Source organism: Heterodontus francisci, chromosome 31 (assembly GCF_036365525.1).
Source record: "Heterodontus francisci isolate sHetFra1 chromosome 31, sHetFra1.hap1, whole genome shotgun sequence".
NCBI lineage: Eukaryota > Metazoa > Chordata > Chondrichthyes > Heterodontiformes > Heterodontidae > Heterodontus > Heterodontus francisci.
This window is the reverse complement of record NC_090401.1, coordinates 20,442,880-20,464,024: the sequence shown is the minus strand read 5'-3', so window position 1 is coordinate 20,464,024 and position 21,145 is coordinate 20,442,880. Positions and strand designations below refer to the sequence as shown.

At 43.5% G+C, this 21,145-nt stretch overlaps 1 protein-coding gene across 3 annotated transcripts in view; it reads right to left on the bottom strand.

Moving 5' to 3' along the window:
- Positions 1–21,145, bottom strand: part of LOC137347086 (ephrin type-A receptor 7) — a 610,086-nt gene that overhangs the window by 243,872 nt on the left and 345,069 nt on the right. For 2 of the 3 annotated variants that reach the window (XM_068011157.1, XM_068011155.1), the window contains exon 4: positions 10,670–10,681. The exons of the other annotated variant lie outside the window; for it this stretch is intronic. In XM_068011157.1, coding sequence (XP_067867258.1) covers positions 10,670–10,681 — 12 coding nt within the window. The remainder of the gene's footprint in view (positions 1–10,669; positions 10,682–21,145) is intronic. 3 annotated transcript variants of the gene reach the window in all.

Here is a 21,145-nt window from a genome sequence, read left to right as displayed (position 1 = left end):
GATCCACTGATGGATACATTTTGAAATATTGCACAGCCACACACACACACACAAAGGCATGACTGAGGGCAACAGAAAGGTTATTAAATATTCAGGAGCTGTACAAGGCCAAAAGCTCATCGAGGAGCTCAGACTGTGCAATAAACCAGGAAATTGAAGTAGTTGAAATTACAACCTTGGAACCACTTGTGCACAGTGTAGTTGGTGGGAGTCTTTTCCTAAAATGAGGGAGTAGGGCTATTATGACTGACACAAACGTCAACATGATGCTGAAGAAGTAATGGCTGTAATAGAACAAATGGAAGTTTTTTATTGGAAAAGTACAACATAAGCTATAAAAGTTCATGTATAAATCAAAGAGGAAAGGAACAATCAGCTCTATAGGGCCTTTTAGTTCAACACAATTGCTTCCTAGGGTGGTAATCATTTCTTTTAATATTAGAATGACAATAGAAATAGAATGATACTATAAGGAGCTATTAAAACAGGTACATAAAAAGATTTATTCACAACAGTGTATGTATCTGCAGCTCAGCACAATCACTGTTTTATATTGGAGATGTCTTAATTTAGACTCTAGAAGACGGAGTCTGTTGTCTTTAAATCAGGCTTTTTAAAAAAAACATCCTTGCAGCAGACTTATTGACCACTGAGAAACTGTGTTAGCATAACTGTGGCTGGGATAAGGGAGTGTAAACATTAGCTCACAGATCCTCGCCTTCCCAAATCCGAAAACAGCAGCAGGATAAGGAATAGCTTAAGGCTGGTGCATTGGGCCACAGTTGTGCAAATCAAAAATCAAAAAAGCCAGAGCTGACGGTGGGGGAAAAAAAAAAAGCTTTAAAGTGAATTAAGGCAAACTACTTCAATTATTGTGTGGTTTTACAGCTTCTACATTGAATCACAGGGAAGACGATAATGTCTCTAGTAATCCAGAAGCCCAGGTTAATGCCCTGGGCACTCGAGTTCATAGCTCACCATGGCAACTGGCAAAATATAACTGACTAAATGATCATGAAGTATTGTGAAGGTGTCCTTTCACTGGATCCCCTGACTGGCTCAGGTTGCATGGTCCTATCGTGGGCCCTGCTCAAAGCATCAGTTTATTAGCGAAAGCCAAGGTCTGAAAACTGTACCCATACATGCAGGCAATGAATTTTCATCTTTTGCACTTCCAATGTAAAATTAATTGAGGGGGAGGGGGGGGGGGGGGATGGTGTGCATCGAAATTCCTGATTTGCACCAACAGCGCAAAAGAATGAGAATTTACTCCAGAGCTTTAATCCCCCATTTCCACCTGCCTGAGAATTTTTAACATTTTTACATCAGAATCAGAGCAGGCCATTCAGCTCCTGAAGCTGGTTCCACCCTTCAACTGGATGGGGGCTGATTTCTACCCACCTCCATTTACCTCCCTTTGTTCCATATTCCTTGATAGCCTGACCCAACAACAATCTATTGATCCCAGTCTTGAAAATTTCAATTGACTGAGCATCCACAGCTGTTTGGGAGATTTCCAGTACCACCCAATGGTAAAGAAAGACTTGCATTTAGATAGTGCTTTTCATGACTTCAGGATGTCTCAAAGCACTTTACAGCTAAAGAAGCTGACTATCCCATCAGCTTTCCTCCAGTTTTACAGAAGTATCTGGGCAGTCAATTCAATTGTCTTCAATACTGAGGATTAAAGTTTCAAAATGTGTTGTTGGTTATCAGGGTGACATTTAATATAATTTAGAGCCAGCACAAGCCTGAAGTGAGATATGCATGTCTTGAAAGTGCTGAATCAGTGGCAGTTCAACAGAATTAAATGATAACTGGGTTGGATTGGTTACATCAGCCTGATATATAAATTAGTTTGCATTCCAGTGGAACAGGCCTATCAGTGTCAGGCTTATAATGATATTTTTAGAAATTGGCATCACAGCAGGACAGTCAATTCACATATCATTACAACTTATTTAATTAGCCCAGAAGAATAATAAATTCAAAATAAATTCTAAAACAAGTTAAGTGATTAAAGACTGTACTCTCAGGCCATGACTCAAAATACTTAACTGGAGGAGGGATCATTTCACCGAGTTAAAAAGGGATTTGGCCCAGTTGGACTGGAAACAAAAAAAACTGGTAGGCAAGACCAGCATAAATATGACGAAATGGTGGACCTTCTGGAGTTTCCTACACTGCCATAGGCCCCAGAAAACTCTCCAGCTCTTCTAGCGCCACAGGATCTGTTTAATGTCTCATCTAAAAACCAGGAGGCGTGGGCTGGTGCTTAGGTTGGGGGTCCCCTATTAGGCCACGGCTGGTGGCATAGTTTGCAACTCTGGCGTCTATCCACCTTTCTTCCACCATATTCCCGATCCACAGCAACCCTCTCTACTTTTCCACATTTTCCATGCTTCCCTTCTCCACTGCTATTCTGCTATAACCATTTACACCTACCTTTTGTTTCTATACTTGCCCCATTATTGCCATCTTTTGCCTCGCACCATTATTTATGTCATTTAATCATTCTGGTTTTCCACATACCTTCCCTTTTGTTCTTTCCCTCACCCTTTCTCCGCCTCTGTACTTGCTCAAAAGCTGTTCATTCTTAATGAAAGGTGTCCATATGGAAGCAATAACTGGGTTTCCCTCCCCACAAATGCTGCCCGACTTGCTGAGCGTTTCTGGCATTTTCTGTTTATATCTTGGATTAACTTTTAAGTTTGAAATCCAGAAATGGAAGGAGTTGCCAAGGAGAATGAAACACTCTCCCAGGTTGCACACGTCAGCATGTCTGCTGGCTCAGTGCTACTTACAGTAGGCAGTCACGAACGCCGTGGCATTAAACAAAATGACAATCAACATAATTTGTGCGTCAACAAAACGCTGCATTTATTGATGGATACACTATGTAAAACACCAGCGAGGATAGCCTACATAGCACACTGAAGTACTATAAATCACATTCTACAATTTGCCCTTCAGTATCCTCTATACATCATTGAACGACATTCCCTTAGCTAAGCGAGTTAAATTCAGTTTGAGCAGTTCTCCGTTTCTGTTCAGGCAACTGGGTTTACTAATAATTACGATCAGTAATTGTGCACATAACTGGTAGCAGCATGCCTAATTTGATTCATAACTTGAGCAGGGATATATGACAATGAAAAATGAACCAGAGAACATCATAGAGATCCCTCAAGACACCATAGCTGTTCATTTAGCACAATGAGGAGACATTTTCAAGACACATAAAGCAATAGCTGAAAAGTGCACCGACAGGCATCGCCTAATGCTTACATGAGGACTTCATTCTGTCAGCTCATGAGTGAAAAATCATGCTTAGTCAGTTAAATTAACAGTCAAAATGATTCGGGCATGTCAGCTTCTCATTTAAACTGTAAAAGTGTGTATAAGAAGTAAAAGTTTTTAAGTTGATCTTTTTGTATTTTCTCCTGTTTTAAATCTTTCAATATGGACATCATTCCCGGACAGGAGCAAAGACAGGAACCCATTCTCAGGCCTCTGCCAATATCACCTTTGTCAGATCAGCCTGGAGTAGCTCAATACCGGATTGTTCATGTCATGTGATCTTTATGTTATCTCAAGTGACACAATGAGATATGTGGATTCCAGTTCCTTGAAAATCTCTAAAGGTTTATTAACAGCTGAACTAGTATATACAAAACAGAGCAAACTGTTTACAAAGCCTTTGTCAAGGGTGTTACAGTTGCAGAGTGACTAAGGCTTCGAGTCACATGACTATGTCCTGGTACTTATTTCATTAGCATACTGGGTTCTTACCCCTGAAATAATCAAGAGTGCCAAGCCTGCTATACTCTCAGCACTACATGAACTGCTATGCCTGTGCTGGGACGAGGGAGCAGTACCCCAGGACATGCGCGATGCCAACATCATCACCCTCTATAAAAACAAAGGTGACCGCGGTGACTGCAACAACTACCGTGGAATCTCCCTGCTCAGCATAGTGGGGAAAGTCTTTGCTCGAGTCGCTCTGAACAGGCTCCAGAAGCTGGCCGAGCGCGTCCACCCTGAGGCACAGTGTGGCTTTCGTGCAGAGAGATCGACTATTGACATGCTGTTCTCCCTTCGTCAGATACAGGAGAAATGCCGTGAACAACAGATGCCCCTCTACATTGCTTTCATTGATCTCACCAAAGCCTTTGACCTCGTCAGCAGACGTGGTCTCTTCAGACTACTAGAAAAGATTGGATGTCCACCAAAGCTACTAAGTATCATCACCTCATTCCATGACAATATGAAAGGCACAATTCAACATGGTGGCTCCTCATCAGAGCCCTTTCCTATCCTGAGTGGTGTGAAACAGAGCTGTGTTCTCGCACCCACACTTTTTGGGATTTTCTTCTCCCTGCTGCTTTCACATGCGTTCAAATCCTCTGAAGAAGGAATTTTCCTCCACACAAGATCAGGGGGCAGGTTGTTCAACCTTGCCCGTCTAAGAGCGAAGTCCAAAGTACGGAAAGTCCTCATCAGAGAACTCCTCTTTGCTGACGATGCTGCTTTAACATCTCACACTGAAGAATGCCTGCAGAGTCTCATCGACAGGTTTGCGTCTGCCTGCAATGAATTTGGCCTAACCATCAGCCTCAAGAAAACGAACATCATGGGGCAGGATGTCAGAAATGCTCCATCCATCAATATTGGCGACCACGCTCTGGAAGTGGTTCAAGAGTTCACCTACCTAGGCTCAACTATCACCAGTAACCTGTCTCTAGATGCAGAAATCAACAAGCGCATGGGTAAGGCTTCCACTGCTATGTCCAGACTGGCCAAGAGAGTGTGGGAAAATGGCGCACTGACACGGAACACAAAAGTCCGAGTGTATCAGGCCTGTGTCCTCAGTACCTTGCTCTACGGCAGTGAGGCCTGGACAACGTATGCCAGCCAAGAGCGACGTCTCAATTCATTCCATCTTCGCTGCCTTCGGAGAATACTTGGCATCAGGTGGCAGGACTATATCTCCAACACAGAAGTCCTTGAAGCGGCCAACACCCCCAGCTTATACACACTACTGAGTCAGCGGCGCTTGAGATGGCTTGGCCATGTGAGCCGCATGGAAGATGGCAGGATCCCCAAAGACACATTGTACAGCGAGCTCGCCACTGGTATCAGACCCGCCGGCCGTCCATGTCTCCGTTATAAAGACGTCTGCAAACGTGACATGAAATCGTGTGACATTGATCACAAGTCGTGGGAGTCAGTTGCCAGCATTCGCCAGAGCTGGCGGGCAGCCATAAAGACAGGGCTAAATTGTGGCGAGTCGAAGAGACTTAGTAGTTGGCAGGAAAAAAGACAGAGGCGCAAGGGGAGAGCCAACTGTGCAACAGCCCCAACAAACAAATTTCTCTGCAGCACCTGTGGAAGAGCCTGTCACTCCAGAATTGGCCTTTATAGCCACTCCAGGCGCTGCTTCACAAACCACTGACCACCTCCAGGCGCGTATCCATTGTCTCTCGAGATAAGGAGGCCCAAAAGAAGAACTGGGTTCTTAAAGGGATAACACTTTTGATGCGATCATAGAGCAGTTTATTGCTCCATATCCCTCATATATAGGTTTCCATGTGGCATCTTCCTCTGGTAGCATTGTTTAGAATACAAAGTCATGCTGCAGGAAATCATAATGGAAAGAACATGTTTACTCTACGCAAAGTACATTTGAGCATCAATACCACTATGTAAAGGTCCGTGAATGTATGAGATCAGTAGCTATTATATGTAATTCCAGCACAGAGGCTTAGCTAGGATGGGAAAGACTCTTATAAGGACTCTAGTACCTTGAACAGTCACATACCCAAGGACCTTCTGTATGGCGAGGTAGCCGGGGCCAAATGATCAGTGGGGCACCCAAAGCTTGGCTTCAAGGATTCATGCAAGCAAGACATGAAGGCCCAAAATGACGACTATCGCACCTGGCAGTCACGAGCTGGCGAAAGCAGGAAATTGTGACATATTGGGCTGAATTTTACCAGCCCCCCGACATCAGGGATCATGGCAGGCGGCCCAACATGGGCCTCGATGCCAGGAAGGCCCTGCCCTATTTTACCAGTGGCAGTGAGGCCTCAGGGCGGCCCTCTGCCGCCCAATGAAAAACACATTAGCACATTTAAATAAACGTTAATAAAGGTAGAATAGACTTACCTTTCCACAACAGTTGTCCCACGCCGATATTCCGGTTGGTGGCCGGAAGTCCCGCGTCTCCGGATCATCGTTCGTAACAATGGTGGGGAGAGGGGAGGAGTGACATTTTCAGGGCGGGGGGGGAGGGGGGGGGAATTGGAGGACAGCAAAAATGGACGCTATTGGTTGAGGGGATGGTGGGAAGGAGTTAAAGGTGAAAGTACAGAAAGGTCGGTGGGGAAAGGTCGAAATTGGGAATTTACTATTTTTGAGGGGAGAGGAAAAATAATTAACTGTTCATTCGTTGATGGGGATTGGGAGAAAAAAAACCTGTACCTTTAAAACATGGAAATGAAACTGAAGAGCCTGAAGCAGTTTTAAAATGGCGCCAATGCCTGCGTTGTGGCACCGGACGACGTTGCCGGGAACGGAGCGTCCATCCCCCCCATGTCATCAGGAGCAGACGTTTCGCCCCCCCCTCCATGTTAATGAGCCGCCGCGTGAAATATCGCAGTGGCTCTGTGGCACACATCTCATGCATGCGCCGCGCACATCTTGAAGCTGTAAAATTTAAGCCCAGTATGTGCACTACCACAACAACCAGTGGCCACAGCAGCTTGGCAACAGGCGGCGATGTCAAAAACAACAACTTACAGTGTTACTTGGCAGTTTCACGTGTGGCACTTGTGGAAAAACCTGCCTCTCCAGGATTGGCCTTCACAGCCATCAGCAAAGGTGCACCAGGGGAAAGAGAAGATGGATTGTTTGCTGCATGTCCATCATGTTTCATACATGGAAGGATGCTAACTAGCATCTTAAACACTACTGGTTGATAAATTACTTATCGCCTGTACTTTTATGATAGACAGACAAACTAAGAACTTATAATAATCATATGTCATATATGAATATCTGTCTCTTCTTCTTGCAATCAAAGGGCCAATAACATAGGATGGAAAGTGGGCCCAAATTTGCATCACAGTACAGATGTATAATTACACAACTACACAAGTGATTTTCACAGTCCAACACGGTCTCAGTAGCTCTACATCCTGCTGCTCGGCCATTTGAAGATGAGAAGAGGCACTTCTGGCCTCTTGCATTTATTCTCATTCCACTACCTGAACGGAACAATGAAGTGGCAGTTTAAACTGGGTCAAAACAAAACAATCTGCCTAACTGATTAGAGGCAGATATAAAAATCTGATGAATTTGTATTTAATTGCCAGCACAGGTATTTTTTTTTCACTTTTGCCTAACTGTACTTACTATGTTGGCAACCTTAAAAACTTAATATGGATTTACTCCCACTGACCAACATGATCAATTTAACCTTAGATAAAGGAAGTCACTAAACTTATAAATTTAAAAACTCTTTTCATCTTAAAAAAAATTCTGATGTGCTTTGCTGCAATGTCTCTGAACCATTAAGTCTTCTTAATTAAATGGCATCACCACCAACATAAGCACCCAAACACAACTGCAGCTTGGTCATTGATCACTGTCAGTTACATTTGAGGTGGTATCACAGTAGACTTGCAATGGCCAATGATGTGCAAAACCCATGCGATCTCTCATTTAAACCTGTACATTAATCTTTGTCTCTTTTCTGTTTATCAGGGCACCAATTAGAAATAGCTCTCGTCCAACCGACAGGCTCATCACTTCCATATGTCTGCATTTTGATCATTATTGCTAAAGTTACGACAAGCATGAATCGCAAAGTACAAATGCTGTAACACAGTTATAACCACTTGTGTTTATTTAGGCCAGTATAGCTGTGCACCAAACAACATTAATTTTGCCTCAGCATCATTGTAGCATTAAGCAATTGTAGGTAAGATGCAGAGTAAATGCGGCATCATCTACTGCACTGGGCTGATATTTCCTGGCAGCCATCTTTGGAGCCTCCCGGAGTGACACTGTCAATTAGTGGCAACCTGTACCAAATTAGTAGGAGTTTTATGCTGTAGACTCAAGCCTGCCAAACAGGCAAGACATCTTCCCTTTGGCAGTATTTCAAAAAGAGCAAGGAGCTGATCTTTCACTCCTCCCTTAACCAATACCACCAAAAACAAAAGCATAAGTTGGATATTCACCTCATTGTTTTGTTATAAGATTATGCTTGCCACGCAGGCTGTTCTTGCCTTCATAACCAGGATCACCACACTCCTAAAGTAATTCATCAACCCAAGATGCATTCCAGCATAAGTCCCAGCAATCGGACAGTGGGAAACCCATTAAGGCACCGAGCCCCTCGCCATAATTATCATGCAAGACTCTACAGGCTGGGACTCTTTTTCTTGAAAAGAGAAGGCTGAGGGGTGCTCTGATAGAGGTGTTTAAAATTATGATGGGGTTCGATAGGGTAGACGTTGAGAAGGTGTTTCCACTTGTAGGGAAGTTCAAAACTACGGGTCATTAAATACAAGTTAGTCGCCAATAAATCCAATAAGGAATTCAGAGGAAACTTCTTTACCCAAAGAATGGTTAGAATGTGGAACTTATTACTAATGTGGAATGTCTGAGGCAAATAGCATAGATACATTTAAGGGGAAGCTAGATATATACATGAGGAAGAAAAGAACAGAAGGATATGCCGATAGGATGAGATGAAGCAGAATGGGAGGAGGTTCATGTGGAGCATAAACACTGGCATAGACCAGATGAGTTGAATGGCCTATTTCAGTGCTGTAAGTTCCATGCAATTCTTCATATTCTGATTTTGGTAACAATACTGTGCCATGTACTATGACAATATTCTGTCATCTGTGACAATGGTTATGGCATGTAATTTGGTGGTCAGTAAAAGTTTTATATCGAATTTACGCTACAATCTACTCTGAATTCAAATCACAACTTAAATTATCTCACAAATCTATCTTAAGCACTAAACTTTCCACTTTATGTGTTTTTGATTGCTTAATTCAAACCTTTGAGCAATTCAAATTTTTTAATGCAAAAAGACGACTTCAAGCTATCAGGAATGGGCTGTATATCTGATCTGGGTGTGCTTGGGTGATGGGTAAAATAGAAGTGACCGGTTTTCTAGCATGAACATCCCTCACCTTGATGAACAGAAATGAAATAAAGTAGTCAAGAAAACAGATAAGAAACTTTGGAATGCAAGAATAGCTGATTTGGACCAGCAAACTTCTTCCTTTCATATAGCAAGTAACATAATATTATGGAAAGCCACAGACTGGCCTCTCAATAAGTTGACATTTTGACACACACAATTATTTTGCAACTCAGAAAACCTGTTGACTTTAATTGTTTAAAAGAAAGGACTTGCATTCATATAGTGTCTTTCACAATCACAGGACATTTCAAAGCACTTTACAGCCAATTAAGTACTTTTGAAGTATAGACACTGTTGTAATGTCAGAAACACAATCAGCCAATTTGTGCACAGCAAGCTCCCACAAACAGCAATGTGACAACGACCAAACAATATTTTTTGTGATGTTGATTGAGGGATAAATATTGGCCAAGGCGTCAGGGATGTTATCCCCTGCTCTTCTTCGAAATAGCATCATGGGACTTTTTACATACAGTTCAGAGGGCAGACAGGGCCTCGGTTTAACATTCTATCTGAAAGACGGCACTTTCCATACCTTCATGCTTTTGCCTCACTGTTATCAAAATACTGCACTATAATCAAGCAATTCACACATTACAGCTTGAGCTTGGAGGAAAAAAATAAAACCAATAAAAGTAAATATTGCCGAGAATTATGAAGGCAGATGAGATAAAATGGCATGCAATAAATTTACTTAAAATCCTCTAATCTCTATAATGTGTGTCTTGGAACAAGAACTCATTACATTTGAATTAGTATTCTCACTCCATTGGTGGAACTCTGAACTAGTCATTGAGAGGTGGGTGAGGGTGGTGTGGCTTGATCTACCTCCTGGATGAGGACTGCACTTTGCCTTGCCTGCTGCGTGCTCCTCCTCCTTACCTCAAGAGCTTTGGACTCAAACCCAAATTCCATCCCTCCATAATATGCTAGGGAGCAGTTGCTTCTATGAATGGGAGTCAACTAATCAACTGCAACTTTTAACAACATGTATTTATATAGTGCCTTCAATGTAAAAAAAATCTGTTCCTCGGTGCTTCATAACAACAGGTCAGAGGCTGGGAATTCTGCGGCGAGTATCTCACATCCTGACTCCCCAAAGTTTGTCCACCATCTACAAGACACAAGCCAGGAGTGTGATGGAATACTCTCCACTTGCCTGGATGAGTGGAGTTCCAACATCATTCAAGAAATCTGATCATCCAAGACAAAGGAGCCCGCTTGATCGGCACCCCACCTACTACCTTAAACATTCACTCCCTCCACCACTGAAGCACAGTGGCAGCTGTGTGTACCATATACAAGATGCACTGCAGCAACACTCTAAGCCTCCTTTGACAGCACCTTCCAAACCCACGACCTCCACCGACGAGAAGGACAAGGGCAGCAGATTCATAGGAACACCACCACCTGCAAGCTCCCCTCCAAGTCACATACCACCCTGACTTGGAGCTATATTGCTGATCTTTCACTGTCACTGGGCCAAAAACCTCCCCTCCTAACAGCACTGTGCATGTACCTATGCCACGTGGACTGCAGCAGTTCGAGAAGGCTGCTTACTACCACCTTCTCAAGGACAATTAGGAATGGACAATAAATGCTGACCTTGCCAGTGATGCTCACATCCCCTGAACAAATAAAAAAGTTATGAAGCAAAATTTGAGACAAAGGCCGATGAGGCAATACTAGAGCAGATGGTCAAAAGCTGTGTCAAAGAGGTAGGTTTGAACATAGGAGCAAGAGTAGGCCATTCAGCCCATTGAGCCTGCCCTGCCATTCAATACGATCGTGGCTGATCATTCACTTCAATGCCTTTTCCCCACATTATCCTCATATCCCTTTATGTCAATTGTATTTCGAAATCTGTCAATCTCTGCTTTAAACATACTCAATGACTGAGGCCTGGGGTAGAGAATTCCAAAGAATCACAAACCTCTGAGTAAAGACATTTCTCCTCATCTCTGGCCTAAGTGGCTTCCCCCTTATTTTGAAATTGTGTCCCCTGGTTCTAGAGTCCCCAACCAGAGGAAACAGCTGCATCTACCCTGTCTATCCCTTTAAGTATTTTGTAGGTTTCAATCAGATCACTTCTCATTCTTCAAAACTCTAGAGAATACAGGCCCAGTTTCCCCAATCTCTCTTCATTGAATGGTCCAGCCATCCCGGAAACAAGTCTGGTGAACCTTATTTGCACTCCCTTTATGGCAATAATATCCTTCCTAAGGTAATGGGACCAAAACTGCACAAAATTGAACATATTAATGGAGGAAATAGAGATAGAGGGGGAGTTAGAGCCATGGCAGCCGAAGGTAGAGTCACCAGTGGTGGAGCAATTAAAATCGGGGATGCTGAAGAGACCAGAATTAGATGGGCGCAGATGTGTCAGAGAGTTGCGAGGCTGGAGGAGATTACAGAGATAGGGAGGGACAGGACAATGGAGGGATTTCAAAATAAGGATGAGAATTTTAAAATTGAGGTGTTGCTTAACCAGGAGCCAATGCAAGTTCGTGAGCACAGGTATGATAAGGGAGCGGGACTTACTGCGAGTTGAGACAAGGGCAGCAGAGTTTTGGATAATCTCAAATTTACAAAGGGTAGAATGTGGGAGACAAGCCAGGCACACATTGGAATAGTTAAGTCTAGAGGTAACGAAGGCATGGGTGACAGTTTCAGCAGTAGATGAGCTGACGGAGGGGCTGAGTTGGGCAATGTTTTGGAAGTGAAAATAGTCAATCCGAGCAATGGAATGAATGTGTGGTCGGACATGCATCTCTGGGTCAAATATGATGCCGAGATTGCGGGCAGTTTGGTTCGGCTTCAGGCAGTTGCCAGGCAGAGGGGTGGAGTCGGTAACTAGGGAATGGAGTTTGCAGCAGGGACCGAAGAGAATTTTGTACTGTAACCAATCTCTGATCCCTAATATTTATTTGGAAGAAATTTCTGCTCACAGTACTGGATGTCGGATAAGCAGTCTGATAATTTAGCAACAATCGAGGAGTTGAGATAGTGGTGGTAAGCTGGAGCTGGTGACGTCAGCAAACAGGTGAACACTAACGCTGTTTTCGAACGATGTTGCAGCGGGGCAGCATGCTGATGAGAAATAGGAGGGAGTCAAGGTTAGATCCTTGGGGGACACCAGAGGTAACAGTGTGGGGGCAGGAAGAGAAACCATTGCAAGTGATAATCTGGCTATAATCAGATAGATGGAATGGAATCAAGCGCCTGCAGTCCCACCCAGCTGGACAACAGTGGATAGGTGTTGCAGGAGGATGGGGCTTTAAACCATGTCGAAGGCTGCAGACAGGTCACGAAGGATGAGGAGGGATATCTTTGTCGCAATCACATAGATGTCATTTATAATTTTGATAAGAGCCATTTAATAAGAACATAAGAAATAGGAGGAGTAGACCATTTGGCCCATCAAGTCTGCCCCGCTATTCAATAAGATCATGGCTGATCTGCCCCAGACCTCAACTCTTCTTTCGTGCCAGCTCCTCATAGCCCTCAACTCCCCAATATTTCAAAAATCTATCTACCTGCTCTATAAATACTTTCAATGATCTAGCCTCCACAACTCTCTGGGGTACAGAATTCCAGACATTCACAATCCTCTGAGACAAGAAATTGCTTCGCATCTCAGTTTTAAATGAGCGTCCCCCAGTTCGAGATTCCCCCACTAGTGGAAACATCTTCTCAACATCTACCCTGTCAAGCCCCCTCAGAATCTTGTACGTTTCAATAAGATCACCCCTCATTCTTCTAAACTCTAATGAATAAAGGCCTACCCTGTTTAGCTGTTCCTGATAAGCCAACCCCTTCATCCCAGGAATCAGCCTAGTGAATCGCTTTTGAACTGCCTCCAATGCCAGTATATCCTTTCTTAAATACGGGGACCAAAACTGTACACAGTGCTCCAGGTGCGGCCTTACCGACACCCTGTTCAGTTGTAACAAGACTTCCCTATTTTTAAACTCCAACCCCCTCGCAATAAAGGCCAAAATTCCATTTGCCTTCTTAATTACTTGCTGAACCTGCATGCTAACTTTTTATGTTTCATTCACAAGAACACCCAAATCCCTCTGTGCTGCACTTTTGTGGAGTCTCTCCATTTAAATAATAGTCTACCTTTTGATTCTTCTTACCAAAGTGCATGACCTCACACTTTCCTACATTAAATTCCATCTGCCAAGTTTCTGCCCACTCACTCAACCTATCTATATCCCCTTGCACATTCCTTATGTCCTTATCACAACATGCCCTCTCACCTATTTTTGTATCGTCAGCAAATTTGGATCTATTACACTCTGACCCCTCCTCCAAGTCATTAATATAGATAGCAAATAATTGAGGCCCTAGGACTGTCTTCTGTGAGTTAAACAATCCTCAATCCATGCTAATACATTACCCCCAATACCGTGAGCTCCCATCTTGTGCAATAATCCTTTATGTGGCACCTTATCGAATACCTTCTGGAAATCCAAATACACTACATCTACTGGTTCCCCTTTATCAGCTCTGCTCGTTATATCCTCAAAGAACTCTAGCAAATTTGTCAAACATGATTTCCCTTTCACACAACCATGTTGAAATGAAACTGGAGCTTATCTTTGCATTCCAGGATGATCCTGGAATATGAACAGTTTTCGCAGATGAGAGCAGAACCTGATAGTGCTTTACATGGTCCAGCCACATCTGACGATGAATAGCTCAATCAGTTGACCTCACATTGGTTCACATCTGCATCCCTTGCAGTCAGGGGAGCAAAGATGAGCGCCGTACTCAGGAAATGGCCAGGTCAGTGTGTGGTTGAGTAGATCGGTAGCTACATAAATGTCATGGTGAACTGAGGGCCAAAAACGAGACAGTTGGTATCTTGAAATTGCAGTCGTAAGTGAATTGGGAGAGAGTTTTTAAGAGGGGCAGACACAGAGGAAGCAGGGTTCGGACGTGAAAGTGGGATGTGGGTGGTGAGTGCTACAAGGAAATGATCAGAGATGACCTTATCCGTGATTGAAATTGTTATATGATTGCCTTTAAGAGTGACATCCCTTTAAGATCTTGGTATGCTAATGAGCTAAGTACCAGGATACAGTCATGTGACTCAGAGCCAGAGTCACTCTGCTACTGTAATACCTAGAGGCAGGTCCTGTAAATAGCTAGCTCTGCACTAGCTAGCTGCTAAGCAGCCAAGAGAGTGTTTAAGGGAAAGCAGCGCAGAGTCACAGAACCAAGTCTTAAAGCAGGTTTTAAAGCAAAGGAACAGCAGAAAAATGGATACCAAATTTCCCAGCAAGAACTGGAAGGCCATGGATATCCTTTCCGAGTTGCAACTTTTCAAACAGAGAATGCAGTTATGCTTCACTAACTAATTAATTGCAGAACCAGTAAAACAGACTGTAAAAATAATGATAGTGATTGGAAATGAGGGATTACACAGAATCAATACCTGTGGATTATCTGAGCAGGGTCTGAAAGATCCCGCAAAGATATGGAAAGTGCTATAAGTTTGCTCCAATTACGAGTGAATTTTAAAATTCACCTCCTGGAATTGATGTCCTACAGGCAACAGCCACAGGAATTAATAGACCAATTCATCAGCAAATGCCAAAGTAAGGGCAACGAATATGATTTTTCAGAATCTGAGCTGTCAGATCGAATAACAGAGCTGGTGATTGCATCAGCGCCCATTGAAGCATTTCAGATGGACGTCTTGGGGAAAAAGAAAGGTCACAGAATTGATGCACTGCTGGAAGATGGCAGGAAATATGAAGCCATTGTAGCTGGACAACAGCACCTGCAAGCACTAGGTGAAGCCAACAGTATTGGCATAATAACCAGGTCGAAAAGAGCAAGCAAGCTGTGTGGTAAGTGTGGTTGGTCCCACTCACGGCAAAGTTGTCCTGCATTTCATGACCTGTGCAAGGCGTGCGGTGCAAAAGGACACTGGGCCCACCTATGCAAGAAATCTGGTTCCAAAGACGCAGCCAGAAGCCGTAGCAGGACAGAGACAAACAGAAGACAGGCACAGCAACAGGGTAACAGCAGCAAGGAGAGTGCCAGAGACCTGCGTAAACACAAGCTGATACATAAAATCCACAAGAGCATGGCCATGGGAAAGTCTCCAAGGACTGGAACCTGCTCACAGACTCTGACCAGCAAATCGTGCAGTCTGGAAATCCAGCAACAGCACAACTATGCAGCACCTTCACTTATACTCTCTAGGCAACTGTCAGCACCACAACAAATCAGAAAGGATGGGTACTTCCATAAGGCCATGTACTGCTTGCTCACCAAGTCCTCAAACTTGAGGCCCAAGCCTTCAGACGCAAAGAATGAGGAGAGGCAAAGGACATGCAATGTCCTGAAGAGGCAGAAGAGGAATGAGTTCAAGCATTGTCTATTGGCTTTTCAAGATGCAGTGCCAGAACCTTCCAAGAATGACAAGGCCCCAAAAGTGGTCATCTTGAGAAAAGCAACACAGTACGTTAGCAGGCAGAAGGCAGAGCAACAGATCTTCAGAAATATCAGGTGTGACACAAATTCCCCAAGCAAGAGTTGGCAAACCGCCGAGACAACATATGGACTTCTGAGCCTCTATACTTGTACATTTTATAGTCTACATTCTGTGTAAATAATTTTGATGTGATCTAATTTTATGTATGTTTACTTTCCGCATAAAAGACTTACCTTTGGAAAGAAAGGGGATGTTGTATGATTGACTTTAAGAGTGAAGTCCCTTTAAGATCTTAGTATGCTAATAAACGAAGTACCAGGATGCAGTCATGTGACTCAGAGGCAGTGTCACTCTGCTACTGTAACAACTAGAGGCAGGTCCTGTAAATAGCTAGCTCTGTACTGTGTATAATAGTTTAGCTGTAAATAAACCTGTTTGAGATCTTCAACCAACTGGACTCCATGCATCTCATTTATATTGCATCGCACAACATAAAAAGAACTCATTACACGGTGGCAGCTCCTCATTACAGAAATGATGGGAGTAGTGAGGCCATGCGAGATGGCCAATCAAATGCTATCCATGCATATGTGTTGGGGAGTTTACATGGAGGGAGATATGAAGATAAGATTAGAAGGCAGTGAACTCAGAGGAGAGAGAGCAAGATGAGATGGAGGTTTCAATCACCGGGGATTAGAAGTCGCGCGGTGCAGAAGCTGAGGGAGGAAAGCGGTGAAGCTATCTCAGTGAGAACATTTTGATGGTACGTCGGTGGGCAGTAGAGAATGATGATTTTAAACATGAGGACAGAAGGGTAGAACAACATTGGATACTCAAAGGAGGAGGCAATATTAAAGGAATAGGGGATGGCCAAGATGTGATCTGATGATACGAGCCACACATCGCGACGGTCTTGGTGGGGCAAGTGGAGAATGATACAGCCATGTGGGGATGCTTCTTTTAGAGTGAAGGTGTCATCATCCTTCAGCCAGGTTTTCGCCAAGGTCATTGATGCCAATGTAATCATCCACAATAAGTTCCTGAATGGCAAGGACCTTAAGGGGAATTCATAATGAAGCAGCACTGAGTGCCTCTACGGGCCCTTTGGAGGATGCCAAGAGAGGCACAGAGGAAAGTTGTAGGTTTATCTAAGAGGCAGTCAAGCCTGGGACAGTGACAGGTGAGTATGAAGTCCAAGGAGTACTAATGGGATGGGGTAGGAATTTGGGAGGACAGGGTACCTGAGAGGGGAGAAACAAAAGGAGGTATGACAATGGGAGAGAAGGGTCCAGGGATAAAGAGAAAAGAAGTTAAAAAGAGAAAAAAATGTTTAAAAATAGATAGGAGACAATAGGAAGGAGTCCAGAGTTAAAGTCAGAGGTCCCATGATGGGATAACGTTGAGGTGGTAGGGTGGATTCAGCATGAAGTATTGACAAACTCCTGCCAGAGTTCGGAGACAGGTGTAGCGAGTGAAGTCCATAAGCTCTTTGAGAGTAGAGTATCGAGGACACACTGATGGAAGTATTTCATGGTGTAAACAGTCAAGTGAGCAGGGGTCGAAGGGCTTCCCTCTTTTCCCTCTCCTTGTTTGACTACAACAGGTTTAATTCTTTCTTAACGTGGATGTACTGGCCAATACAGTCGGTATTTGATTACTTACTTGCTACAATCATAACAAGAACCAATCCGACGGGTTTTCTTGAATTAAAAAAAGAGATTAACTTTATTGTACCTAAACTGAACTAATAAAAATAATAAACTATGTGCCAACTTTCAGTCACACACATACACAAGAAGTTTACACACACAATTAGGTTACAGATTGGGGAAAAGTAGATTGGTTGAGTTAGAGTCCATAGAAAAAAAGGGTGAAGGGGGACATTTAAACATTGTAAGTTCCAAGCTGTTAAGAATCAGAAGATTAACTATAGGATTGGATAACTGCTGACACGAACAGCAATTAACAAAAATAACTTTAGACGACTGTTGATGACAAAGGAGACAGATGGGAAGAATAATGGGAACAACAAGTAGACATGACTGTTTCGAGGGTCAGGGTCACAAAAATAGATGAGGAAAACATGTTTTTGAGAAAGGCACCAAGTGGAACAATGGTCACTGATATCAGCAAAATACAGGTAAACCATCAAAAGCTATATCAGTAATATGGGTGGAGCCCAAGTGTATGTGCTTTAGCTGTGATTGGAGAACTTTAAAGAAATGCATCGTAATCAATAGAACGCGAAGAATAAATATCGCATGAATCTTTGTATCTGTGGAGAGGTCTCCTGGCTTGACAAGTAGAGATCATCTCTCCACCGGTGTAAAAATAAAGACTGCTTGGTGATTGGACCACAGACCTGAGGTGTTGAGTGATCATTTCAGTCATTCCACCTAACAAAGGGTATATAATCGGTGGCATTTAGTGATTCAGCTGGCTTCTAGCTGAATCTGGTGATCCTGAGACCTTTGGTTTGAAGAGGTAGATGATTGGTTCAGTGGGTCTCTTGGAAACAGTGATGAGGATGATTTCCTCCAAAGGGGTATCTGATTGTAGCCAGAGTATGCAAAGGTAGTCAGTCAACAGGTAGGATTTGAAAACTTTAAAGTGGAATGGAGAGAGAGAGAGAGACCCACCCCCCACTCGGGTCTGCACGTGTCAGAGTCCAGTTGCTTCTCCTCTCTCCTGAACAAAGACACATTCTTAAAAACATAGATGGGCGGGGCTTGTCACATGACAGTCACTCAGGCATTCAAGCAAAACAGTTTGCAGTATTTCTCTATTGCTAAAACGAAAAAGAACAAGCAGTTCCCTTAAACTAGGTCTTGATTCTTGCTGGGATATGAGCAGACATTTTGTCTCCCTCCTCACAGCATTGCATTGTAGGACACAGTGTTGCAAATTAGGGAGCCGTCTTGAGCTGCCACCAAAATCATCCTTGTAGCTTTTCTTTTTTAAATGTATTTTTAAACAATATAAATTCAGATCTCCAGTCAGTGGGTTAAAGAAAATTATCATTCGACAAAGCACTTTGGCATAACAATGGGAAAGAAGACCCAGGAGGTTTACAGAATTGGTTGCAGGGCAGAAAGTTGATGGCAAAGTTGGAGGTCACCATAACATCCAGAAGCAGTGGAAGTTTGAACTTTGGACCAAGTGACTAAGTGTCTTGTGAGGAACAGATGGAAGTTGAAGCACAGAAACCAGTATAACCAGTGGCTAGTCACAGGCTCAGCTTGAGATTGAAGTGCCTCAGTTCCTCAGCTACAGCAGCGGTGGGGAAAGGCTGTAAACTGATCAATGTTTTTTTTAAATATAAGCAATAGAGCAGCAGGTCAGAGACAGAGTCTTACCGTGTAGTCTGGCGCAGATGTGTAGTCTTGACATCCAGAGAACATACACCATTGAGATCAGGGCCATGACTCTCTCTTTCCTCTTGTCCTTTGACAAAATCAAACATTCAATCCTTTTCCATGCCTCTCCCCTGCAGTTCACTTCCAGGTACTGCTCTTTCCTGATACTGTTCTTATTTGACTCAATGCAAGTAATGCATTGCTATCAATTCTGACAACTCGCCTCCTGGCACAGTCATCTCTGGTGTACCCAAGGGGCTTCTTGCTCCCCTTCTGCTTTACAGTCTGCATGCTACCCCCTTGGTGACATCACCCAGAAGCATGTGGTCAGATTTTGCATTTATGCTGATGATAAAACCAAGCTCCTCAGGGACTCTTACTCCAAAGATTCTTCCACGCTCTCAAATTGCCTGTTATCAAAACCTGAATAACGTGCTCCAGCTGAATGTTGACAAAACCATGGTGGGTTACCAACCCTTCTGGATTGCCTGAGGAACTCCCAGAATTGGGCATGATTAGCAACCTGGGAGAACTTTTTTATGCTTTAAATTTCCCTCCACAGCAGAAGCACCACCTCCTCGTTGTTCAATGATGGCACCAGCTGCCACCACAAAGAAAATGTTGGCCTGATTATATTATTCCCTCCCAGCCCTGCTGTCATAGAGAGATGGACCCCTGCATAGCACTGGCCAAAAATGGGAGTGAGTTGGTTGCTGGGGGTCTGAGGGGGGGGGGGGGGAAGAGAGACTGTCAGAGCAGTAAGAAGTGTGGCATTAGGGTGAACAGGAACTGGGGGCAGGAGTTTGGGGCTTGTGATGGGGGGGGGGGGAGAATGACAGTGGATTGGGGGCTGGAGCATAGGGAGAGGGGGAAGCAGTGTATTTGGAGGTCAGGGAGAGAGGTGGAGACCAGGGATTGGGGAGCAAGGAGAAGCAGCATACTGGGGAATGGGACGAGCATGGGTCCAAGCATTCCTGCAGGGGCAGAAGCAGCAGCATTTCGACCCTAATGCCTCTAACTAACTGAGGTGTGGAGATTTAGAGAGACAACCTCTGTTCTAGTAATGTTCTACAGTGTTATTAATATCCCAGTCATGAAACTCACCAGCTATCAATTTGCCTAAACAAACCATCTACTTACAAAACATGGACTAAGTAAGCATAGAATTGCTAATTCTGAGGGAATGCCATGGCAGTCAATTCAAAGTGACCCCTACACTAACACAACGTGTAGAATTTCCTGCTACAAGTACGATCATTTATGCTGCAATGGAAAATGTTTAAATTCATTTTTTGTTTAAAAAGAAACTACTGACTCTACATTTTTATCCACTCTTTAGTGCTTATTCCTAGGCCTGCAGAGCAGCAACGGATCCTTTCTGAGACTTTACCAATGTCAGTTTTCAACTGCCCAATTGGGAGGTAGATCCCAGAGTAACTGGTGTTGAACATAACATGAAATGCTTTTCTTGATCAGGTAGGCCAAGCTGGACTTTCACCTCCCTGGAAATCAGTGCCACCAAGAGATATCTTTCTACTAAGCTTCTATTTCTTGATGAATAAATGAAAATGAGGCTGGGTAGTGCAGGGGGTTTGAAACAATGATTTTTCCCTTTGGGAATCTCAGAAAGTGTCCTTTGTTGCCGCGCAGACCTGGAAATAAGCAGCTAAAGAGGACAGAAAAATCTAGAAATCAATTGCATTCCTGCTTATTCTGTTATTACTCTGCGATGACAACATTACATACCAAGTGACAGCTGTAGGTACTACAATAATTGCCACCCCGTTGGAACAAAGGAGAGATAATTGGGCAGAGAGATCTTTTATGCACACACAAATATGCTTAACATCGCCTTCTGGTGTTTACGCAAAGTTTATTCTATGGATAAATGCACACGCATGCCTTTGTGTACTTAATTTCATTTAATCTGTTTCACATGACTGCAGGAATGAAATTAAATTCAGCAATTATTACAGGTTTCTTTTTATCTGGCATTTATTCAGCATGTTAAAACAAACAAGAATTTATACCTGCCAGCTGTCTTAAAGTACTGTGAGGTAGAATTTGGTTAGCAACTAGCTATGGACACAGTTTGGATGGCATGCC